The sequence below is a fragment of the Trichechus manatus genome, unplaced genomic scaffold, assembly GCF_000243295.1.
Source record: "Trichechus manatus latirostris isolate Lorelei unplaced genomic scaffold, TriManLat1.0 scaffold00010, whole genome shotgun sequence".
Taxonomy (NCBI): domain Eukaryota; kingdom Metazoa; phylum Chordata; class Mammalia; order Sirenia; family Trichechidae; genus Trichechus; species Trichechus manatus.
Window position 1 is genome coordinate 15,352,453 of NW_004443946.1, and position 26,681 is coordinate 15,379,133.

The 26,681-nt window shown below is 40.8% G+C and overlaps 1 protein-coding gene across 2 annotated transcripts in view; it reads left to right on the top strand.

Moving 5' to 3' along the window:
• Nucleotides 1-25,461, top strand: part of RHOJ (ras homolog family member J) — a 100,108-nt gene extending 74,647 nt beyond the window's left edge. The window contains exons 3-6 of one of the 2 annotated variants that reach the window (XM_004370935.1): nt 3,545-3,603; nt 14,561-14,725; nt 16,598-16,693; nt 24,987-25,133. In XM_004370935.1, the coding sequence (XP_004370992.1) occupies nt 3,545-3,603; nt 14,561-14,725; nt 16,598-16,693; nt 24,987-25,133 (467 nt within the window). Of the gene's footprint in view, nt 1-3,544; nt 3,604-14,560; nt 14,726-16,597; nt 16,694-24,986 lie in introns of both variants that reach the window. The other variant, XM_004370934.1, reaches the window with a different exon arrangement.
• Nucleotides 25,462-26,681: the final 1,220 nt, after the last annotated feature.

Consider the following 26,681-nt stretch of genomic DNA (forward strand, 5'->3'; position numbering starts at 1 on the left):
AGAATTTAGAGGGTTAAAATGTTGTGGGGTTGTTAACCAATGTCATAAAACAGCATGTGTGTTACTGTTACATGGGAAACTATCTGTTCTGTAAGCCTTCACCTGAAGTACAATAAAATATTTAAAAAAAAATCAGCCACTGAAAACCCTCTGGAGCACAGTTCTATTCTGGCATACATGGGGTTGCCATGACTCGATTTCAACGGTAACTTATACCGGCACATTTACCATTAGCATTGTTTGACAATACCTTCTTTCTATGCTATTGTGACAGATTCATTTCCAAATCAAAGAACCTCATAGACCTCAGGTTGGCAAACAAGGTGACATCCACTGCTAATCCAAGATAAGGACTCACAAAGCCATGAGCTGTACAACCCGCCATGTGTGATGGACACTTGGATCTGTCTCTAGCTGCCTTTTGCTGTCCTCTGGCATCAACTGTGTGATCAGCTTTTCCTTCTTCAGACAGGATGTGAGAATAAGAGAACAAGAAAAAAGGAATAAAAGCGACTTCTAGAGCTAAGGGCGCAAGCTCTGCCCCCTTCCTTTAGGATTCTTGCCACAAGGCTGGCCTACAACAGAGTAAACAGTCACTGCATAGCAAAGCTGAGAGGTCAACACGGCTTCTACCCCAAAATGTCAGCCCCCCCACCCTTTGCCACCACCACCATTCCACTTTAACCCAAAGGAATTCTTTTAATTCGTTCTCTTTCACTTTCTTTCGGTATAAGAACTCATGATTTCCATAGCTTAACAAAGCCTTTAGAATCAAGCTAAGTTAATGATCCAGGGAAGCTTAACCCCATGTAGTCACCCCTTTAGCACTATCTCCCAAGATCACCTTCTCCCAGTGCACTCTGGGTAGCTCTTGGCCATCCTTCAGGTCTCAGCTCAGGTATCTCTTCCTCCAGGAAGCCTTCTCTGACCTACCTCCACCAGTTGTACACAGAGGCACACGTGCACACACGCACATACACACACACACCATGCCGCCTCTAGCGTAGTATATACTACACTGCATTGTGTTGGTGCTGTGCCAGTAAATCACTAGTCTTCTCCATGCTCCATGACAGAAGGAAATGTACATGGTCTTTCTATTCCAACACTGATCATGGTCCCCTGAGGAAGGGAAGAAGACGACAAGGCTGTGCTCAGACTCTCAGCCAACCTCCCAAACTTCCTGAGCTCACGCTTGGCTCAGGCCTGTGAGGTTCTCTGGGGCCAAAGCCGGGAGAAAAGGGTGAGGCCTGAGGAAAAGCAGGCTGGAGGGAATCACTGTTCTCTTGAGAAAATGGGGAAAATGTGAGCAGGCACTTCCAGGCTCCAGTGACAAAGGTCACAGCCATTGCTTAGGAATATTAACAGTGCCCAGCAGGGCAATGAGGATGACAAGGCTTCTAGTGCTTGCTCCACAGATGACCCCAGGCCTTTGTGTCATAGGATGGCCCAAGGGGTCTCAGGAACAGCTGCCCCTGGCCTGCGTGTACCGGGCTCACTGCAGGCAGGAAATTCCATGTTGTAATAGCTGGATTTCTTCCCTTCATTCCTGATTCATGACTAGGTAGTGACTTGGTCATTACAGAAACCATTTAGGCAGATTTCAGGAACATCTGACTGGGTTTTCATCTACCAGCACACACACAAAAAGGAAAATAAAACAGGACAAAGCGCTGGGCCACGCGGCCTCACTTTCGTTTCCATTGCTAGCCTGGCTTGTGAAAGGAAGTCAAAATATTTAAAAGCTCTTCTGTCAGCGAGGTGACTCGCATTGGATTGAGGTGGGTTCACACTTGCAAACACACGTTTAAAAGCTCTTTTGACTGGCCGCAGCCATGTTATCGAGCTGAACAATTGTTGATCCGAGTGGATTAGAAAAATAGTCCCCAGTGTCTGGGGAGGCAGTGCTTTTAAACAAGTGCTTTTCAAAGAATGAGCTATTCAGAAGTCAACGGCAACGGGGTTTTTTTTTTGTTTGTTTTTTTGTTTTTTTTTGCATACATGTAGCCCATGACTTGAAAACAGAAGTAAAATCAGCACCAAATCAGCAACTCTGAGCAGCAGACTAGAGAGTTCAGCTGGCATATATTAGAGATGTGGTTTTACAAAGTTGCTATTCCATTTAGTTCTCATTCCCTACACAGCTAATGGTAGGAGGGCTTAAAAACCAACTTTACATTGCATTTTCACACCTCTCTTTTTTTTTTTTTTTAACTCAACTAGGAAAAATCATATGGTCCTTCATATTTTATTTCCTTTTTCCTAAAAGATTAAATTTCTTTGGAAATTTAAATTTGTCCTGTCCATTCTCCAAGCAAATTGCGCTACTCCTGCGTTTGATCTGCTCAGTCTCAGTCTCTTTTAAGTTGAGACTTTATTTCATTTCCAGTCATGTACAAAGTGGTTCGTATCCTTGTATTTCTTCTCACTGAAAGACACATTGCGTGGCCAGGCGGGAAGCCTGCTAGGTAAATGAAGCTCTCTACTTTTGCTCTGTCTACATCCATTAGGTTTTTGAAAGCAAACCCATACACTTCCTTCTACAACTAAGGTTCAGAGTGGTAATAAATCCGTTGAGCTAAAGCACAGGAATATTTAATTAAAAAAAAATTTTAATAACTGTTAAGTTTTTTTCATTTAATTATTTACTTTACTACAAAGTATGCAGTTGTGTTAATATTCTTTGTTCTCAAGGTTTTATTATCATTTCAAAGGCGGGTAAAAGCAGAGATTTCTAACAGAGAAGTTGCTCACAATGTATCCTGAAAGGTGGCTCGTGCCAAACAAAAGAAGAAAGTATGACCGGAAAGGGGTCCAGCATCCTTTTCCTTCAGGCTACACCTGGTGAGGGCAGTGGTTAAAGAGCTCAGCTGCTAACCAAAACGTTGGCGGTTTAAACCCACCAGCCACTCTGTGGGAGAAAGATGTGGCAGTCTGCTTCCATAAGGATTTACAGCCTTGGAAACCCTACGGAACAGTTCTACTTTGCCCTTACAGGGTCGCTGTGAGTGGGAATCAACTCAATGGAAATGAGTTTTTTTTTTTTTTTTTTTTTTTTTTTGGTTAATAAGGAGCCCTGGTGGTGCAGTGGTTAAAGTGCTGGGCTGCTAACCAAAAGGTCTGCAATTCGAACCCACCAGCCCCTCCATGGGAGAAAAAGTGGCAGCCTGCTTCTGTAAAGATTACAGCCTTGTAAACCCTATGGGGCAGTTCTATTCTGTCCTATATAGTCGCTATGAGTCAGAATTGACTCAATGGCAATGGGGTTAGTAAGGATCAATGAGCAGCCTACAGATTCCCCAGTGGCTCCAATAATACTTATCTTGGTTGAGAAATCTGGACTTGGTTCAGCCCATCTGCTCTTACTGCAGCCTAAGTTTGCCTTTCATTTGGAAATCATGCTGTCAACTTGGTTTAGAATATACATGGGTGAAGCATATGCTTATCTGTGCTGCCCAGGGAGATGTTGGCATGGAGAAATGTGAAGGCTTCTGGTCAAAGCTTGCATTTTATGGACTCTCCTCTCCTCTTCTCTTCTCTGTAGTTACTGTGACAGTGGGAGGCAAGCAACACCTGCTCGGACTGTATGACACTGCAGGACAGGTACATTTTCATTTTCTTCATTCATTAAGGGTTTGAGGGAGGGGCAGTATGACCCATTTGGCTAGGCATATGGAGGCCTTTCTAAGAAAATAATGGATAATACAAATATTACTCATACTGATTATTTTGGGCCAATTTGTTGTCTACCTAAATGACAACCAAAAGCACATTCTTCATATTTTAAAAATATTTATAATTACAAATAACTAAATCATTACATTACTTAAGGTGTGGCTAGGTTTTGAAAAAAAGATCAACTCATTGATTGATGACCATCAATAACCAAAATAACATATCTGACCAAGAGTTTCAATTTCCTCCTACCCAAAACTATTCCAGATCTAAGGTTAATGAGTCAATTTAATAGATTTTTAGTTTCACTCATTTTTTTCACATTATTTTCTTTGACCCCTCTTTATTTGAGTTGCCTAATGAGCCTTGAAAAGGTCCAAAAAGAGATGGGGGTAGGGTATAGGGAGGGAGTAGGGAGAAGATAGATTAAGTGTTGAAAGGAAGAAAAGCCAGGATCCTGGATGTTTTCCAAAAGAAAAGGTCAACCTCTGAATAACTAGGGATCGACTCAATTCTCTAAGATTCTTGATGCATTCACACTTTGTCAGAAATGTTTCTTCAGGTTGGAGAACCTGGCCACCCAATAACATAAGGTAATGGACTGTTACCCATGATATTCAATCACATGCTCTACCTGGGTGAAAATGACATCTTTCTTTCCTAGCACCCCACACTCCACCAAGAAAAGTTTCTGATGTTGTAAGTTCATGGGTTGAAGAAGGGGAAATGGTTAAGCAATTGATGGCTGTAGCCCAATTTCTTGGATACAGCTTTTGTTACCATATGTCTTGGGTCATTTATTTAGGTCAAAATCAATGGGCTGTTCCATCTTCCCAAATTCATACATCTTAAGTCCTATGGAGGAAATGTGTGACCATGCTATTTCCCACTGTGAGTTTGCTGGTAATTGTTATTTGTAGCGATGCATTTATCTCGCCTTTTTTTCACAGGTATCTGGAGATATGCCTTTTTGCTCAACTTGAAAAGTTCTTTACTAGAAGAAAAATAAATGGAATTCTTTTTGGGGTTTCTGTATGTATTTGCAAAGACCACTGTATAAGTGTAAGGGGCCCTTGTGGTATAGTGGTTAAGACTTGGCTGCTAAATGAAAGGTCAGTAGTTTGAACCCACAAGCCATTCCATGGGAGAAAGATGTGGCAGTCTGCTTCCATAAAAATTTACAGCCTTGGAAACCCTATGGGGCAGTTCTACACTGTCTATAGGGTGACTATGAATTAGAATCAACTCGACAGCAATGGATTTGGTTGGGGTATAAAGGTATATGGAACATCAAAGCCTGATGGTGGGCAGTCTAGGGCAGTGGGGAACCTAGAAAGTCTAGCACCTGACTCCAAGCTCCTAAGAACATCCACTTCCCCCTCAATGGCAGACAGCTATTTTGGCAAGCTACTCTTGGGAACTTTGGAATAGATGCAATCCCTTATGTCAATAGCAAGACATGCAACTAGGAAAGATTGTCCCCCAGGTGCCCAAATAAAAGAATTAATTTGGTTCTTCTGAGCTAAGGTACAAGGCCCTCAGTGCAACCCACACGGGGCTGCCACTCCACCAGAAAGCCTTCCAACAATAGAAGTACACTGCTCTTTGGGCTGAAGATTGCCTACTCTAATTATTAATCACACAATCACGGCGGGTCCACTTTATTAGGTCTTCACAGCCTGAAAGAGAGAGAAGTTGATACCCTTCTCCCCCATAATCAGGTTTTCTGAATATAATCCAGTTTAAAAAATTCAATACCACAAGAATTTTGTCATTACTCTGCAACCTTTCTGTTTCCCTCGCCTTATATTAAAAAAAAAAAAAAAAAAAAAACCTCTCTATGACCCTGGTGGCTATCTACTTGTTCCCTCCTCTGTAGCAATCTACAACCATCGTTGGCTCTGTGCCTTGTTTGCCCCCAGAACAGCCTCCCCAGGCCTCTATTTAATTTCAAATCCAGTGAAACTGCTTAAAAGCTCTCATAGAGTTCAATTATTCTTTTCCATTGCCCTGTCCTTTTTTAAAAAAAAAAATTTATGATACTAGTATAGGAGTTAAAATTATAAGGTCTTGTAAAAAAAAATCTTTAAACTCTGTATCAAAGAAAGTAGAATGGTTCAAACCTCTGACACAAGAGAAAATGATGAACATTGATAAAATATAACAAATGGGTTATAGATATTTCTGCAACTTAACTTTTACTTTCCACCAACTACTTTGAAAGCTCATAGGTAGGCAAGGTTAGTAGGGGAGCATAAAGCTTGGGGAAAAGGAATAAGAACATGTCTTAAGATTCCTTCTAGCCCTAAAAGTTTATGATTAGGACCTAAAAAAGATGACCTCAAGAAACGCTGAAGGAAAGTAAACAAAAAGGATTTGAGATTAGGTCCAAGGGAAATCTTTCAGCAGTAAAGGATTGTTAAAATACTGGAATGCATAATACCCTAAATGATGACATGTAATCTCATTTCCTAGAACAGTGGTTCTCAGACTTGAGAATGCATCAGAATCACCTGAAGGGCTTATTGAAATCCTCCTGTTGGCCTCCACCTCCAGAGTTTCTGATTCCATAGGTCTAAGATGGATGTGAGAATTTGCATTTTTATCAGGTCCCCTGGTGGTGCTGCAGGTTTGGGAAGCATGCTTAGAGGACCACTGTTCTGGAATCTTCTCCGTAAAGTATGGCTCACTGAGCAGCAGCAGAAGCATCACCAGGGAGCTTGTCAGAGATGCAGAATCTCAAGCCCCATCCCAGACCTACTAAATCCGAAAATTCATTTAAACAAGATCCCCAGGTGATTCATATACACATTAAAAATTCGAGAAGCCCTACTCTAGAAGTCTTTGGTGGTTGAAGCATTGTTCCTAAAGTTAGGAAGATGCAGTAGTAACCATTGCCCCAGTTGGTTGCCATGGTTCTAGGACTTTGCCAATAAGGCTTTGTAACAAATTTAATTTAGAAGCGTTGTCCCAAAATTTCCATTCCCGTATCTAGATAGGATAATCCAACCCTCCTCAGTTATATCCTAGCAAATGTTGCTCAGGTCACATGGCTAAGGAACATCTATAGCAAAATCAAAAATACTCATTTTGGATAGAGTTACTCATGAGAAAGAGAGGTTATCTAAAATACAGTTGATTAATCCCTGAACCACAAAAAGGAAATAACAAATTTCGGCACCCAGCTACAGAGTTCAGTCTTGCTGGGAATAATTAAATTTTCTTACATAAATAAACCAAGGAGCAGCACCCCTCCTCTTTACGGTGAGCTAACTGTGGGGTCAGAATAAACGAAAACGACCTCAAGAAGCAAATGTGTTCTGACAGGTAAAGAGACAGAAACTCATTATCTCTACCCTCAAAGTCAGCCCTGGAGAAAATCATTAGACCAGGTTCCCCTCCATTTTCAGAGCACCTCGTCTGTCTCGAACGCAGCTGCAGCTCCCTCCAGCACTAGCCTGAGACACACTCCCACCTCTTCACAACCTGGCCAAGCAATTGCTAAAGAGAGTTTGTAACGAAGTCACATACATACACGGCCAACACATGGCAGCTGCTATTAAACATTAGCTCCCTCCCCAAACCCCTGCAACAAACTAATATTCGGACTTGGAGTGGAATCCTTTGAAGATAAAAAATCTCCAGAATTCTGGTTCATCTGTTAGGTAAAATTCTAAATATTGGATTAGTCATTGAAGTGAGGGATTTTTCTCAGGGTGTCTCTACTTGTTACCCCTCTGATCACACTGGGGAGACAGTAGCCAAATCTGTTGAGGCCATGCCAACTCATCCTGCCCAGTACATGACCCTAATCTCTGAAAGTGATTTCTAGAGTCCACGTCTTTGACTCAGCTGTAGAAGAGCCCTAGAGCAGCCTTTTCCATAATGTACTTGCAGCCCAGTTTGTTTTGAGAGTCTCAACAGAAATCGAGATGAGAGCAGGATGCTGGGGTCAGGATGGAGCAGCAAACCCAGGTATTCACTGACTGAGGAATGCCAAAATGGGAGAAGGGTCTTCCTCAGGTCATGGCTTGGAGCCAGCCACCTAGAGTGGAGCCAGCCACGGTACTAAGACTGCTTGCCTCTTTCTCTTAGCCAAGTGACATAGACAAGGCCCTGCTCAGATTGTGGCCTCTCGGGCCAAAGTCCAGGGTGGGTATATCTCCAAGGCAACATTTGTGGAAGTGGCAGTTAGCAGCATTGCCAGGGATGAATGAGCAACTCTTGGTGTCAGGAGCTAGGTGCAGCCTGCTGGTCAACCTCACCAGGAGCTGGATTTCTTAGAAAGGTAAACCCTGGTGTTCTCTACAGACAAGTACCACAGAATAGGGGGCTGTCTGCATGTGGGCAAGCACAGGATGGTGTCTGTCACTAAGAAACCACCGCCCACAGCAGCTCAGGTGTCACCAGAGACCGTAGGAAAGTGGGTGCAGGAAGAATATCAGCTGTAGTTGTCACTCAGCCAGGGCTGTGCTCAACACATCCTTACCCGCCTTGATTTCTGAAGCCCCTTTTCCTTCAAGGGCCAAAGAGGTGTGTGACCAGGCAGGGAGGTGAGTACAGCTGGGGTTCATTACCAGCAACTCAGTGTCAACTTGGAAGGAGCCAAGCCTTCCCCTTTGCTATTGGCTGAACTGACAGAGCCATCTGGAGCACGAGATCTGGCATCAACCTTCGGAAAGTTTGCCTAAAACCTCAGAACACATGTTTTTCCTCAATTAAAGACAAACTTTCTTGTTCACATGCATCTTAATATGGTTTTGGAAGTGTGCAATTTGGAGGATTAGCGAAAAGCTTGCATACATGAGAGGTTATCGGTGAAAGTAACCTTGTTAAAACACCATCTCACTTCCCCCCAAACTGTGAAATATGGAGCTGTAGGGACACTGATTTAGAGAGTCAATCAGAGTTTACTGCTCTGTTTAGAAAAATGTAATTTCGGATTCAGCCCCGGAACCCAACGAGGAAGGAGCCCTGGTGGTGCAAATGACTAAGCACTAGGCTGCTAATTGATTCAAACCCATCTGGTGGTTCTATGGAAGGAAGACCTGAGGATCTGTTTCCATAAAGACTACAGCCAAGAAAACCCTTTGGGGCCATTCTACTCTGTCATGTGGGGCCTCTATAAGTCGAAATTGATTCAACAGCACCCAACAACAATATCCAATGAGAGTAGGGAAACAGTGCCAGGAATGGCAGTTGTTTCTGACATACGGTAGACTCTGTTGCTTGACCACAAAAGTACTCACTATGTTCAAGACACTGTTCTAATTGCCCTCTAAATAGTAACACATTTTATTCTAACAACTTTTGAGGCTGGTACTATCATCAACCTTATTTTATAAAGAAATTGAAGAAGAGAGAACTTACCCAAGACCACATGGTAGTCACAGAGCTGGGATTTAAACCCAGAAATTTTTTTCCCATACCCCATGTTCTGAAGCACTATGCTATGCTCCTGCCCTACACATGGTACCATGTTTTCCAAACCAAGCCTGACAAATACAAGCGCACTTCTGGGAAAATATGGAAATGAGGCTTTGCTGGAAATCTGAGATAACTGTCACTAAACCCAAGAGGACTTGGAAGCAGGTTCTATTTCCAATTTAATGTGGGCATGGAAGGGGAAGTCTAGGAATGCTAAATGCAACTTCCCTTACTACTCATAGTGAGGACCCTGGACCAGCACTGTCAACATTGCCTGGGAACTTATTAGAAATGCACATCCTCAGGCCTCACCCCAGACCTGCTACTGAATCAGAATCTGCATGTTTAGAAAGATCCTCCGATGATTCAAATGCTTGTAAAGTCTGAGAAGTGCTGGTCTAATGGTTTTACTTTCTGACCACCTGTACCATCACTCTGCTGCTGTTCCAGAATATACTTAGGATACTGGAGTATGGCCCACCTGATGCTGAGGCTTTCCCTGGCCTTTTCATCTTTTATAATCATCCATAGTTACCCCCAGAGCACCAGATTCACCTTCAAACCAAATAATCTCCTGTCTTCAGGGTAATGTTGGGCAAAAAGCACTCAAAAGCCTGCCTTGCCCCTAGTTCCTCCCTACAGCCCCACCCCTGCCTCTGTGTCCACTTTAGCCCTCCAAAGCCCCATCTGAATCACTTTTTTAGATTCAAACCTTGTCTCTTCAAGAAGCACACAAACACCTGTCTTTGTTCACAATTTGGAAGTTGGAAGGGGCCTCAAATACCAACTAGACCACTTATCCATTCCTCGTAGCCCCTTTGCATCATCTCTACATGTGGTCATCCAACCTAGGCTCAAAGCACACTTCACTGCAAAAATTATTTGCTACCAACAGATACAAATTCAAATCCCTCAACCTCCCGCCACCCACCACCCAGCCCAGAGAGAACACTTCCTTTTGTGATTGTTACAAATCCCCTGTCATGTTTCACAGCTGCAGCCAGTGGCATACAGGGGCTGAAAGGAGCTCCACACCTTGGCCAGCCCAGGTATTAGCATTCTTTAAACATAGATTTGCTCTGTGATTCGATCACTCAATCTGTCTAGACTTCAGTTTCTTTAAACTATAAAGTTGTCCAGGGTGGGGGTGGGAGGAGGGAAGAACAATAGCCAAATTTGAGCTGTATCTGAATCACCTGGAGAGCTTCTTAAGCCACAGGTGGTGCAGTCCCTCCCCAGAGTCTCTGGCTCAGGAGGGCTAGGTGGGGCCTGAGAATGTGCATTGCTACCAAAGCCCAGGTGATGCTGATGCTTCTGGTCCAGGGGCCATACTTTGGGAAACACTGTCCTGCTCTCTAAGGCCTTGTCCAGCCTTAAAATTGTATTTTTCCAGTTCAGTCAGATAAGTATTCTACATTAGTCCATTTTCAGATCAGCTAACAAAGAGCAACAGAAACCTCACCTGTCTTGCTTTACCATACATTGAATTGTTTTGTGTATTTTTTTCTTTCCCCAACTGTATTTCCAATTCTTATTCACTTTATATAATCCGTATAGCATCCTTAATAGTGCTAGACGCTCAATAGGAAATTAATAAATCTTTTTTAAATGAAATTACACAGCTTGACTAAGTTTTTACAGAAGATAGATCCAGAAAAAAGAGCAAGGTAAAGTCCAATGACCAGACCAATCAAGAGTCACTCAGCTGGAAGGCCTTGGCTACCCTGAAAAAACAAATCAAACCCGTTGCTGTTGAATGGTTTCTGACTCATAGCGACCCTACAGGAGAGAGTAGACCTGCCCCGTAGGGTTTCCAAGGCTGTAAATCTTTACGGAAGCAGACTGCCACACCTTTCTCCCGTGGAACTACTGGTGGGTTCAAATCAATGGCTTAACCACTGTACCACCAGGGATTCTCTGGCAGGAGGGCAAATGATCAGAAAAGCATACTTCTCTCACCTTCCCACCTGGCCAGCCCAGCAGACTGTGGTCTTCCTAACTTTCCATAATGTAAGCAGAGCTTAGATCAGGAATTCCTTTGACAGTTGTTGGGTAAAGAATCAAATAAACATGAACCTTTCAGACTAGTTATCTGCTCCTACTTGTCTAGTTGTGGCATTTCTCACCACTGTAGATTTTTTTCCTTTTGTTTTGTTGGCTTTGAGGTTTAAAATAGACAGTGTCTGCTGCCATCTGGTGGTAAATGCGAGCAGCTGCAGCTCAAAAAATAGATACTATACCAAAAAAATAAATACAACAAACCCCTTGCCATCGAGTGAATTCCAACTCACAGCGACCCTATAGGACAGAGTAGAACTGCCCCCAGAGTTTCCAAGGCTGTAAATCTTTACGGAAGCAGACAGCCACATCTTTCTCCTGGGAGCAGTTGGTGGGTTCAAACGGCTACCTTTCAGTTAATAGCCGAGCACGTTAACTACCGTGCCACCAAGGCTTCTTGTAACCACTGCACCACCAGGACCGCTCTTACATACTATACCTGCGGTCTAACATTTCTTAGATCCGTGGGTAAAAATATGAGTCTATATTAAGATTTCTGAATAACTGAATTTTCAAGGAAACAATTTGTGTCTTAAAATGATGAGCTGAAGCAAATAGTGTAGTTATCATTAGGAGAAAGAGCTGGAATCAGACTAAATAACCCACCCTGGCTGGTATTTATAGCTCTGTAACAGTTATAGCTCTAGTATTTATAGCCCATTACTGACCTTTAAACCTTAACTTCCTCATCTACAAAATGGGGATGTGATGGTACCATCTTTCCAGTCCTCTTGTGAGAGTCAGTGATGTAATGCATGTAAGCGCCTGAAACAATGCCTGGCCTTTAGTAGTAAGCCCTGATACATCCTCACAATGATGATGAAGACAATAAAGACAATGATGAAGACAATAAAAACAATGATGAAGACGATGATGTAAATCAGTTTTTCTCAACTCCAGGCCAACCCCAGACCAGTTAATTCAGAATTCCTAGATACTCAGCCTCACTGTACAGAGATTCTAATTTAATTGTTACAAGAATAGGGGGCAGGTTGGTTTGCAGGGCATCAGGAAGTTTTAAAAGCTCCCCTGGTGATTCTAATGAAAACCATTCCAGTCAAAAATGGCTCATTCGTCAGGAAAAAAAAAAAAATTGCTGTCAAGTCTCTTCTGACTCATAGTGACCCTATAGCACAGAGTAGAACCACCTCATAGGGTTTCCAAGGAACTGCTGGTGGATTCAAACTGATGACCTTTTGGTTAGCAGCCAAACACTTAACCACTGTGCCATGAGGGCTCCAATTCCTCAGAAAAGCCATGTATTCATTTGCAGGTCATTCTAAACCAATCTCTTCCAGTCATCAAAAGTATTTACGGAATATTTGCTGTGGACGGAGCACCAGTGGGGAATGAAAAAAATCAACATGGTCCCTGCTCCATAGATGACAATCCAGATGGCAGTATGAAGTGAGAGCAGGTGATATCATGGACAGCCGTGGATTGTAGCCCAGGAAGGAGATTTCTTACCCTGTGGGCCTCACGGCTGCTCTTTGAAGGAAAGCCCAGGAGAGAAAGGAGAAACCATGGGAGAGAAGGTTTGGTTTCAGAGTTAGTTGCGTGAAGAGAAGAGCGTGGTGCCAAGAGATGAGCTAACCCCCTCTCCCACTGCCACACACACACACACACACACACACACAGACATAGACACAACTTGGCTGAGATTCAGCCTGTAGACCTGGCCCAGCTGCCCTGTATGACCAATGTTTATTCAGCAATGCACCCAACTCCCAGTTATTTGCTTTAATAGCAATGTGGCAAATTAACCACAATAACAGATGTTTTTTAATCAGTTTTTTTTTAGGACTCTTATTTTTTCAGCATCCTTGCCATCTTGTATTGCTTTTTGCTTAGGCAGTGAAAGCCTTTGCTTAGATTTTAATAGCAGTAGTAGTAATACTAGTGGCCATGCAGACTGAGCCCCAATGTACTGGGTACATTGAGTAGCTGAACAACAGATCAGTGCATGCCCACCAGCCAGAGAGAGCCACACTCAACATTCTAACGTAGTGCCTGCCAGTCTCATGTGTCCACATGCACGTATCCCTTTGACACAAAGACATTATTAGAGTCAACAGTAGAAAGTGAGGTTGATATTGAAAAATAGCAACGATACATTAAATTTTTAAAACCAAGTGGTACAACAATAGCAGCTATATAATCAATTTATGCTTTTTAAACTATAAATGTGTATATTATATATGAAAATAAAAATAAAATGTTCAAAAGTGTACTGTTAAGCAGTGGCTGTCTCTGGGGAGAGAGGAAAAGCTATTAGAGATCCCATAGGGTATGAAAAAACAAAGTGTCACTTCTACGTGTGTCTGTAATGTTTGAATTTTTACGATGAGCAAATATGAGTTTGAGATTTTTTAATGTTAGAAAGAGTAATCAAGGCCCTAATAAATGAGCTGATATATCGTTGATTGATATTCTGTCTATATCTGTGTACATATGTATGTAATAAGTGTGAACATATAGATTTGGTTGTATGTATTCATGTAGCATATATGCTTGTATGTAGTATATCTACATGTAGGAATTATGTGTAGTATGTGTGAACGTGTACGTCATATGTGCCATGTATAAAGACGTGTTAATTTTGGCCTGTGTGTGGTTCTGTGAAAATATATAAAACTTCCTATTGAAATAGCAGATTTTACCTTGGGACCTCCTACATACAATAAAAGGTACTGCTGACGTTTTCCCTAGATGACCCATTGTTTTACTTTGCCTTTACCATCTCCCACTAAAACAGCAGACATGTAAACATCTTATACAACCAGGGGCTCTTCAACCAGAGCACACTCTGGTCTGAAAAGTCTTTGGAGAGAAAATAATGAATGCTACTATACTTACTTGGCCACACTGTGGCCTTTAGGTAAACTTCGAAACAAATCCCCAAGTCTTAGCTCTAAACCCTCACCCGATATATTTCTTCAAATATTGTGGCGCCTAATTTGGCAATAACTCTTTGTTTTGAATTTTAGTTGACTTTTTCAAAATTAAGTCCAAACACAAGTTTTAAAATTTCTATAAAGAGAGGATTTCTGTGCCTCAGCCAATGGTCCACTAATTTAAATTCATATTCAATACAACACAATTCCAATGTGATGGAGGAATTGCAATAATCTCTACAGGGGTGAACTTTATGGTGCATAAATTGTTTCTCCATAAAGCTGTTAAAAATAATTTTTTAAAGAAGACAATAGCAATCTCCATACACAGCAGATAGACGTTTTCCTGACTGATGGCTCTTTTATTTGTAGTAATAAAACATCCAGGGCGCAGGAAGGATTTCTGTCATAGTGGGCGGTAGTGGAATCTTGCCTGTGCCACTCCCTGCGACCACATGAGACCCAGTTACCCAGGCTTTACAAACTCTCCTCTGCTCTCCCCGCAGGAGGACTACAACCAGCTGCGACCGCTCTCCTATCCCAACACGGACGTGTTTTTGATCTGTTTCTCTGTCGTGAATCCTGCCTCTTACCACAATGTCCAGGAGGAATGGGTCCCAGAGCTGAAGGACTGCATGCCTCATGTGCCTTATGTCCTCATAGGGACCCAGGTTAAAACTTGAGGATGGAGGGTGGGGTAGGGAAGGGGCGGAAAGGGAAGGGTTACCAGAATAAAGGAAAGGCCCTTTAGATCCTCATGAATTTCATAGTCTACCAAACAGTATGAAAAAGTGTCTCAGAGATACCAATGCTAGAACAGCAGTTCTTAGCCTATAATTGAAAAGACAATAGAGTTATTTAATATGAAGCAAGTTTTTATATGGTGTTTGTTTTAAAAGCTCAGCTTTAAAAAAAAGTAATTTTTGAAATAGACATCTTTCTGCAGTCCTGAGCCCCACCACAGCCCTGAGCCAGAGGAATGGGCTGAGGGTATCAATTGCACATATTACCTGATACTTTCTATATCTGAAATGCATGTTTGTTTTGGAGTCACAAAATAGGTGTGAATGTCAAAATGACCCCAGTGATCAGAATAGGCACATTATGACAGGAAGCCCTAAATAACACTCATGGAGAAAGAAGGTAGAAATTCATTTTTCTCTATTGCTTTTAAGCCCCTCACTTCCAGACCTTAGAAAAATTAAAACAGGTATACCACATAAACAAACTTGTGATTGTAATAGTTTTTAAAGTGTTTTCAAAGCTAATAAAACTCTGTAGTTTGAATTTCCAGCAGTAAGCCAATTGCACAAATGTATTAAAGGTTGTTCCAACCTTTCATATTTTAAATAGATTTTGTTCTTTGCTTTTTTAAAAACAAAATCCAGATTACTACAACAAAGGCATAGAAATGTAATAATACCAAAAGGCCTTATTATTATCTGTTTCATACATTGTCTCCTTCAATATTTCCCGGTTTACATTTTGGCTTGACAAAGATAAATTTCAAAAAACATAAAGGAAAGTGAAATATTTCCTAGTGGAAATATGCAGATATACAATATGTATGTTTAGCTAGAGATAAAGTAGAAGAATTTATATATCCATAAATCAAAGTTCAGTTAATGCTTCTACTATGAAGGATAGACTTGTTTGAAGGAAGCCTTTTGCCTTAAATTTCAGCTGATAATGTTTGAACATATTGATGGAGCTTGGCTCCCTGCTTCCAAGATATTTGATGGTACATTCAAACACCTTTGAGTCATTTGAGCCTATTTTATAACAGATGGCCACTAAGTTGAGCAATTAAGTCCATAAAAAATAAATTATAAGAGCTGAGCCACATGCTTATCAGTGGGACCCTAATATATGAGAATATTGGTTTTTCTTTAAGACAAGGGCCCTCATGTACCCACATTCACACCAATCATGTGTGCATGGGTTCACATACACTGTGAGATCTTAAAGCAATCAAAATATTTAATTATCAAACCTAATCCAAATATATATGTTATCTTCAAAATAATTCTGTGTTTGAAAAGACTAATGCTTATTCCTTAAGCAAACCCTTTGGAAACTCCTCCTTGGGATCACACACACACACACACACACACACACACACACACACACAAAGATGTATTCAGAACCAGGAAATGAACTATTAAGTAATGTCCAGTTGAGTAATATGATTTGGGATCAAAGCAGTATTACCTTACCACTGTTAAGGTAATAAGACTGATTATCTTGTACGACCTATAAACGGGATCTAAAAATAAATAGGAAATTCCAAAAATATCTAAGACAGCAACAGAATCATTAGAGTAAGTTCTCAGCCTCCCAGGGTAGCTGCTTTGAAGGGGAAGGATACAGTGTATTCACTTGAAAGAAATCACTTTACCTTTCTAGACACAAAATGTACACATACACATGCTTCCTTTAAGAAAACTCGATGTTAAGGGGAAAAAGTCTACTATATCACGGTTTAAAATATTTGGGAAAGACTGGAAAACAAATGAGTTTCTCACATCTATGTTTTTCGCTAGATTGATCTTCGTGATGACCCCAAAACGTTGGCCCGTTTGCTGTATATGAAAGAGAAACCTCTCACTTACGAGCATGGTGTGAAACTTGCAAAAGCGGTACAGTCAAATTTGAATTTAATTTTAAATGTATGCTCACTGAGAGAAGAGTTTGATATATGACAAACAAATGCTTTGGGATGAGGGAGCTATGTAGGGTTTTGTTTTAAAGTACAGTGTGTTTAGAATCTTCTCTCTGCTTTATATTGTCCCCTCTGTTCTAGTAAGGCTGGAAGGGGCCATTTGGTTAGTGATCTTGTCAGCCAGCGTTGTCTGTTTTTCATTAAGAAAGAAACTCGGTGAATTTAAACAGCTGAAATTCTTATCATTTGATTTAGCAGCCTCTAGAACATCCACTTGCCATATTTAGTATGAATCAAGGGAGTCATTAGATGTATATTTGTAAATCTCACTGCTTATCATTGGTCTCATTTAAATAACCCCATAAGAGGCATTTTGTTATTTTCTTGGGAGAAACTTAGATTAGCGTCTGGCAGGGTTGTGTTTGTTCAACATTTCTCACTGTGTTGTGAATACCCACTTAGAGAGGCTGGATTGTGTCAGCATCCGGAAGAGTAACATAGACCAAAAAATAACTAGTTGGGGAACCCAAGTGGCTGCTCCTCAGATAAGAGCAACTTGCTCACAGCTGGCATTGTTTTCACAGACCTTTCTTCATTCTTGAGAGCTTAACATGCATAGTGATTCTAGAAAGTGTTCACCAGACACCAAATTTTTGTCTCCCCATTACCACCAAGATGTGTACAAAACAAACAAAAACAAAAACAAACCCGTTGCCGTCGAGTTGATTCCAATTCATAATGACCCTTTAGGACAGAGTAGAACCGCCCCATAGGGTTTCCAAAGAGCGACTGGTGGATTCCAGCCGCTGACCTTTTGGTTAGCAATTGAACGCTTTAAACATTGTGCCACCCGGGCTCCGTAAGATGTGTACAAAGCAGACAGTAAAATGGACAGAAGAGGATGTAAGTACTTTATGCAAGAGGAGGCTTATAACTCACATATTCATAACCTGAATTCACTTTTTTATTTGTTTAGCCACAAATTCATTGACCCAACATCAGAGGTTTTAAAAATTTCTGTTTTACCTTCTAAGTAACTAACCCTGTAACACGCATGTCCCAGGCTAAGACTTGCCCTCTCTAAGCCTGTTGAGAATAAAATTAACTACAGTTTCTTCATTTATAAAAAATGTATGCATTTGTCTTATTAAAATATGCTTATAAGTCCCAAAATTAAGAATACTACAATTAAATAGAGACGAATTACATAGAATTACATTTTAGGGGTGCAGTACATGAGAATATCCTACAAATACCTGAGATACTAACCTCTTGCTACTTCTGTTAACAGTCATGTTAATGCTGCCAGTACTCGCCATTCATGGAGTTCTTAGGATGCTAAGTACTTCTCAGACTCTGTCTCATCTGACGCTCATAATAACCCTCCTAAGCAGATAGTGTTTTTCTCATCTCATGAATGAGGTCTTGAAGTGATTAACGTGTCTGATCCACACGGCTGATAATAACAAAGTCCAAAAATTCTAATCCGTGTCGTAGACTTCACTACCTACGTACCTGACCATTGTGTAAACTGTCTCCTCTCCAAAACCAGTTGCCGCGGAGTCAGCTCCTACTTGTGGTGACCTCCTGTGTGTCAGAGTAGAACTGGATTTTCGGTGACTGATTTTTCAGAAGTAGATCACCAGGCCTTTCTCCTTAGGCAGCTCTGGGTGGACTCGAACCTCCAGCCTTTTGGTTAGCAGCTGAGTATGTTAACTATTTGAACCACCCAGGGACTTTGTCTCTCCAACTGTATATTTTTCCTCCAGTAAAATAGGTACGTGTCTATAGGTTCTTCTACTGTCTCAAATATTCAGCCTCAAATTTTCTCATTAAGGTACGTGAATATATAGCTTCATAAGTAATTGTAGGTGATCTCTAACTATACATTTTTCACAGCCCAGAGGTCCCATTGGCTCTTGGCAGGAACTTGCTTCTGTCTCCCATCTCCCGCCACCATCCTGTCAGTATCCTAGCCTTACTTCTGCATTTGGGAAGTTTTTTTTTCCCCCTCTTAAAAGACGTCATTGCAAAGCCTCCCATCTCATTTCATACTTATTTTAGGAACAATGGCTGAGTTCACCAGTTTATTGCCTTTTGCCAGTTTCCCCTAGCAACTGCTTTCAGATACAGAGAGAATCATGTTTAGCTTACAAAATCCAATTTAGAAGAAAAACCAAGCAAGATTTTAAATTGTTTCATCACAATTCACGTAATTATAGAGATGCTTTAAGTTTCTTTACTCTCTGACTTTTCTGTCAAGTCATTTATAATAACAACTAGCATTTATGGAGTGTTTGCAATGCGCTAGGCATGGTGCCAAGTTCTTTACATGCTTTGTCTTAATTAATCCTCAAGACAACCCCCCGAGGTGTGTATATTATTATCTCCACTTTCCTAGAGGAAACTGAGTTCCAGACAGGTTAATAAAGTCAACACAGCTAGAAGGTGGCAGAGCTAGAAGATAAAACTATGTTTTCACCATCATGCTCTCCTGCCTTCCTTTTATAATCTGAAAAAGAAACCCTGAGGTTTGGGGCATCTTTATATACTGAAGATCCTTATTTTTTTTTTATTTTATCCTTTGCGAATAGATACACAGCAAAGGATACACCATTTCAACCAATTCGATATGTACAATTCAGTGACATTACATTCTTCAAGTTGTATAACTGTTCTCGCTATCCTTCTCCAAATTAATCTACCACCATTAATGTAAACTTACTACCCCCAAACTTTGCATCTAACCTTTTGAGATGCTCTTTTGTCCATTTCTGAAGATCCCTACTGAATATGCATATTCTCTCCATAGTTTCAATTCTTCATAAAGTTTAGATTTTTCATATCTGAGTCCTTTTGTTCAGTACTTGTCAATATCCAAAGCATTTTTCACCTGTCATCTCTTTTTAGTCTCAAGGGGCATTTACTGTATATTTAAAGGACATTTTTATATCATACATATTTACAATTTGTTACACTCCAAAGTCAACCACATTTACATAAACATTTTGTATCAATTTATCATAAATATTCATCTACTTGTTTTATCCTCCCTCTTCTTTTCACTAATGTTTTTTTTATCCTCAGTCTACTTTTCCTGTTTTTTACATATTTGTGTATGTCCATATTACCACTAGATTTATTTGACGATACTTGATTGAACACTTAATATGTGGTATGCTACATTTTATCTCTAAGATCATAATTCTTGGTTGATTCTCTTTCCCAATTCCATTTGATACAATCTAAACATGATTTTCTAAGATCCAACTTCCTAAGGTATCTCTTGATACAACAATTTACATTTTTCCCTTTTTAGCCTTGGCCTGTTCTTGTCCTTACTGCTATCTTCTTTGGGCCTTTAGTTTTTGTTGTGACTCTTTGGCTTACCACCCATCTCCTTCTGGGTATTTAACATGCACAGGTGGGATTTACAGCAGCAAAGTTGCTGCAAAAAATCAATGTCAATCATATTAATAAACTACAGTTTCTAATACTCTTCTCCTGACTGAAAAAGTCACTTTTACCCTCCTTATTGTTGCGCATGGCACAAACAGTTAAGGGCTTGACTTCTAACAGAGAAGCTGGCAGTTCAAACCCACCCAGAAGTGCCTTGGAAGACAGGCCTGGCAATCTGCTTCCAAAAGGTCACAACTTTGAAAACCCTATGGAGAAGTTCTACTCTGCATACATGGGATCGTCATGAGTTGGAATCGACTTTACAGCAACTAACAGCAATATTTTCTGCACTGTCCATTTCCTCTTTCTCCCATGATCATTCAATATCACTTACTTCATTGCTGGGGTCTGAGTGACAGAAATGAAGGAGACACACCCCTGCTCTCAAGAGGCCCTGAGGCCAGGAGAGGAGGGAGCAGGCAGACAGAACCACTCCAACTGAATACATACGGTAACAGACGTGTGGAAAGTACTGAGGTAACAGGAAGACAGAAGTGGCTAGTCCATTCTGGGAAGGAGGGGGCCGAGAAAGTTTCTTGGAACAGTTGACATCTGAGCCAGATTTTGAAGGATAGGACAAAATTTGTCAGATTGACAAAGTCGAGGGACTGCGAACTAAAAATGCCAAAGAGACTAGTACATGCAAAGACGTTACTTAACATACATATCTACATTTCCAGCTTCTAAAGAAAAAAAAAAAATCAAAAGATGGGTTTAATACTAGGCCAGCATTTCCTTATCTACTGCAACTTTTAAAGTCTTTTAGACAGGGTAAGTGTTCTTCAGTTTGCCACAATCCCCACCACTCTATATCGTCCTTCACACAATTAGTGCATTTACATCTTCTGCCCTTGGGTTGGCAATATCTGCTTTATAGTCTTCAAAAACACACACACACACAAAGCAGCAACGCCATCTGGCCTAGAAACACTTTTCCTCTTTCAGCAATTTGATCATAATGTTGATTTGTTGACACAGAATTTCTTTTCCCTTTCCTTGGATTCTCTAGTTGCCCTCTTCATACCTTTCCTAATTCTTAAATCAGGAATAAAGAATTTTTCTGATACTTTGTTTCTCTAGGTACCAGCTTACTCTATTTATTCCACCAACATGTTTTCTCTCCATTTACAGGAAATGCCTTACTTTTTCTTCCCTTCTTCACTCATCACCTTCACTATGTCCATCCATAACAATGTCTTCTACTTGTTAAGTAGCTTTTGCTCTTTCAGCCACAATTTCCCTACATTTTCTAGAGACAGCACTGCAGAATGGTTAAGACTCTGAGTCAGGAGATAAATCCAAGTCTCAGCTCTACCTAATCTTAGGGACCTACTTAACCTTTCTAGGCATCAGTTTCCTGAGCTGTAGAATGAGGATGACCATAGATATACCTGGTAAGGTTCTCATGAAGATGAAATGAGCTAATGTAGTGCAAGATCTAGCTCAGCTCAGTCAACTGTATTTGTTGTGATGTCCATGTGCCCTCTTAGACATGTCTATAGCTCGGAAGGCTTCTTTGCCTTTATTGCTTCTAGCTACACTTTGTATCTTATTCTATAACGTGTCCCACCACCATGTCCAGGACAAATTGGAAGAAGTATTAGGTTTTCTTCCACTTGATTAATCATCATGGTTTTTCTTTTCTTCTTCTTCTTTTGGAGTCTTGTATCTTCTGCACACCTCTGATAAATTTCCCAGTTTTTGAGACATTATATTTTAGCTACTATTATACAATTATCAGGAAGAAAAAAAAAGTTCTCTCAGTTTACATTCCTCAATCTCTATTATTTCTTGAAAACAAGTCATTTTGGTAAGCACATTCCAGATTGCTTACATGTGTATGTAAGCATGGATTCTCATATCCTAAACTCTTAGAAATTGATTCTAAATATGTGGCTGTGTGGGTCACTTTGCTCCAAGAGGCAGATGAAGTTGCTGCTATAAGAAAAGCTATATTTTCTTGAGAAATTTTTCCATTTCACATTTTTGTGATGATTTGAGCTTTGCCTCTTTCCTGAGCCAGGATGAACACCCTCACCCTCAGAGCGCTTGATAAGTAGTTAAGAATACCCATTTCTTAACTCAGTTCTATTTCTCACACGTTTCCCAAATCACACCCAAAATCTGTTTGCTGCTTTTCCTGGAACTTTTAGTATAACATAATGTTATATTAACCTCGTCACAATAATGCCTTTGTCTAAGGTTTCATTATCTTCAGAAATGTCCAAATTGGGAAAGACAAGTGTGGATTCCTCCTGCACCATCAAAAAGCAAAGTCTGACAGGCTGTCAACAGCACTCTGGGGGAGGAGGTGAAGACCAGACATCACAGAGCCCCATGTGTGAGCCGAGCTCAGCCCAGCTCACCTGTAATTTCTAGAATCAAACAACCTGAGGCTTGTGATCATTGGTGAGGAGCTATTCTAAATAGCACAGCCCCTGCTGTACAGCACTTCCTGGGTGTCTTTTCAGAATGACTGATGAGAGCCTTCACATGCAAGCAGTCATTCACTTGACACATTCACTAGATGTGTGTGCTCTTCACGTGTGTTCATATCAAGCATTGGACACAATCCCAAAGTGCAACAGATAACATTTTGTGACATTCTTAGGGAGTTGTCTTTGCCCTTTATCCTTCTCTTCATTTGTCTGTTTTTAATGATAAAAAAGTTATTTCCTAATCCAAAGGCCGGGCCATAGTCAAAATGAAAGCCATAAACTAGGTTTTCAACATCCAACATGTTTTCTGTTGGTATTTTCCTTTGGCTCATATGGTAACCATTCTCTACAGGAATCAAAAAAAAAGTACACAATATCTTCTGGAAAAACTAGGAAATATTTTTTCTGGACCCACCTAGCATGTCTTGGAGTATCCAGCAAAGCCCTTCAGCCACAGAACTTCATGCTGCAGTTTGTTTTCTATCTGTGGTCTTCTAAATGAGTGGGCAACTTCATTTGGTTAATTGCAACTTGACTAGCTTCTTACAGAGTTGAATGATAAGGTTCACAGTTACAGTCATGGTGGAACAAGGAAAAGAACACACATCAAGAGATCTAAATCTTAGGTCTGGGTTTTTCACTTTCACTAGTTGGGTGCTCTTAAACAATTCTCGTTACTTTCTGGGTCTGTTCCAACTCTTTTCTAAGCTAAACCACAAGCTCCTTTAGTCCAGACATTGCACACTGGCCAGTTCCTGCCAAATACATCCCACGTGAATATTTTGTTTGGCGCAGAAAGTTTTTTAAAATTGGTAAATAATAAATAAAAACCCACATTTCCAGCTCCTCTTAAAAAATACAAAGATGGGCAAGAGTGAACCAACATTCCCATCTGACAAAAATTGTCTAAAGCTGAGTTTAGACTTCCCACTCTAGACAGGTCACCTCTCCCTATTGCCGTGCACTAGCTCTGCTTTGCTCCTTTACAATAGCTACCGGCCCTAAAGGAATCTGAGTTTGCTACCCTGCTTTCGCTGGTTATCTGCTCAGTGGGTTGGGCTTTTGTTTTGTTGTTATTGTTGTGGTTTCGATTTCCAGGAACTCATCATCCAACCACCCTCTACTGGATCTGCTGTAATTTTTCCAAATTATTCTTACAATATGAAACATAAAATAGAAGCATTTCTCCACATGTCCTGAATGTTAAAATGCCTGCATCATCTTGGTGGCTCATACTGAGCTTGTAATAAGTTAACACCACCAGGCCTCTTTCACATGAAACTACCTGCCAAACACGGTCTGCTCCGGCCTGTGATTTCTTAACAAGAATCCATAGTTCTAGCCTGAATCTCTCTATTTCATACAGGGATTTTGTGATTACCAAATACACCATATTATGAAACTACCAAAAGTTTCTAAATAAGTCCCTAACCATGTACAAAATATGTTATCATTTAAATACACATGGACTCGGTACTGACAAAAAGAATGTCTGTCAGTAAGTGTTATGATTTTTATTTTTCCATGTTTTGGTTTTTTTTTAAAAAAAAAAAAAACTGTTTCAAATTAGGTCTTTTAAATTATGTTAAAATTCAGTAATAATGCCATGCAGAGATGACCTTTCTGAGAGATACCTTATCAGAAGCATATTTTAATCAAGCATGACCTGCAAAACCATAGCACCTCCTCTCTTTCTTTTTGCTTTGTCAACCAAGTGTGCCTCATCACATACAGAATGAAGTAACATTTGTACATCATGTACACTTTCTTCATACAAATGAGAGGATATTAAAAACAACACCATATAGCCCCATTGCTCACAAATACATTTAAATCTACTCTCTTAATTTTTTGTATTTGTGTATTTTTATGTTTTTATATGAGGAGGAAATGGTTGTGGATTGCTTTTGCAATCTATAGTTTACCGAAAGTGGTCTACAACCACGTATTGCTAATATAAAAAACCAATTGCCACAGAGTCGACTCCAGCTCATGGCAACCCCATGTGTGTTAGCGTAGAATTGTGCTCCATAGGGTTTTCAATGGCTGGGTTTTTGGAAGTAGATCGCCAGGTCTTCCCAGTTACTGCAGTTGGATTCAAACCTCCAGCCTTTCGGTTAGCAGCCAAGGGTGTTAACTGCACCACTCAGGGACTCCATTGGTAGTACAAAAATTTTTTAAATCAAAACACAAAAACTTAGAAGAACAAATTGAAATTTAAATGCAAAGGAAAAAACAATATCTAATCCAACCCCTAGACCATTTCGTGGGGCAGAGCAATAGTACTTGGCTGGGCAAAGAGCTGACACTACCATGCCTTTCTCTCCTTACTGGGCAGCAGCATCTCATGCCTTTCTCTCTTTTGTCTTTAAGATTGGAGCACAGTGCTACTTGGAATGCTCAGCCCTGACTCAGAAAGGTCTCAAAGCGGTTTTTGATGAAGCTATCCTCACCATTTTCCACCCCAAGAAAAAGAAGAAACGTTGCTCCAAGTGTCGCAGGTGGTGCTCAATTGTCTGAGGTTGCTGACACCCACCTGCCCCCACGGAAGGGTAAAAATGGCAGCCGAACCTGGGTCTAAGCTCAAGTCAAAAAGGAGGGCATGACCAGAAAGGAATTCACTTCAGCCAGAGGCTGCTCCTTCACTCTGGGAGCCCTCCCAAGCACCGCATGCTAGTCAGCCAACTGCCACGAACCCCCGCCAGCCAGAAGCATTCACGTTGCACATTCTATGAGAACGCTGAGCCTGGATTTCAGCTTTGTGTTGGAAACAAAGTCAGAGGCCATCTTTCTTTTTACGTCTCCTCCGTCTGTGAACAGGAAACTGACAGGAAACCATTGCAGGAAAACCAAAAGAAGAACTCGGTTTCTGTAGCGGTGGCCTTATTTGATGCCTTTTACAGAACATTGGAATACAGTACTAACCTTTTTTCTGAATCTGCTACTCTATTCGCGTGTCTTACATTCATCTGTATTATTTCAAGAAATTTGTTAATTTCCAATTTACTCAGGCCTTACAGATTCATACCAAATCAGTATAGACAAGATGTTTTCTACTCACTTCTATTTTTAGGATGTTTCTGCCAAAGCTAATAGAACCAACATTTACCTCTGAATGCCGGATTATGAAAAGACAAAAGAAAACTTTAAACCTCATGGAAATATCCGTACAGAGCCATGGTTTTTGAACCTGATTGAAAGAAAATGTCATCTGAATTGTTGCAGGTCCACATTTTTGCCAAAGATTCACCTTAGAAACGCTTCAGTTGATGGGTGGCCTGATGCTTGCCATATTATGTCACCATGCTAAATTAGAAATGAGCTGCTGTTCATCCAAATTGCCTGGGTGCAAGAGTGTGGCAGGACCCATCTTTTAAGATATTCTTTATTCAGCAAAGTGAACCTTCCTGCTCCCTCCCTCCTCCACCCTGTCCCTCCCCTGATTTCACCCCTTCTCCCATGCCAGGCTCCCTTTGCCCTCCCCAGTCATAACCTGATCTAAAAGAAGGATCTGCCTTTGGGGAAGGAAAAGCAAATATTTAGAAACTCTCCAAAGGTCAAGTAAGGTGTCTCAACTTTTCCATTTGCTTCAAATAAAAATGCGTCTCAGCTTACCTCCACGTGGGCTCCCGTTCCATTTAAATGATATTCTCCAGGTTCCTAAAAAACACCAAATCAGTTGTCCTTGAGTCCATTCTGACTCACAGTGACCCCGTGTGTGTCAAAGTAGACCTGTGCTCCATAGAGTTTTCAATGGCTGTGATCTTTCAATGGCACCTCTGGGTGGATTCAAACTGCCAAACTTTCAGTTAGTAGTCTAGCGCTTAAATGTTTCTGCCACCCAAGGTCTCCTTTCAGGGTCAGCTAGTACTACAACATTACCTGTCCCTGTTTCCTATACTCATTGACCCAAACATCTTTTTAAGGGCTAGATCTGTGGGTACCAAGCTCTGGATCCATTTATCCTCTGATGTCCAAAATGATGCACTATTTAGAACAGAGACTTTGGCCTTGGGGAAGTAAAAGCTTCCAGTAAGGAATTATGTATAGAAGCCCTGGTGGCAAGGT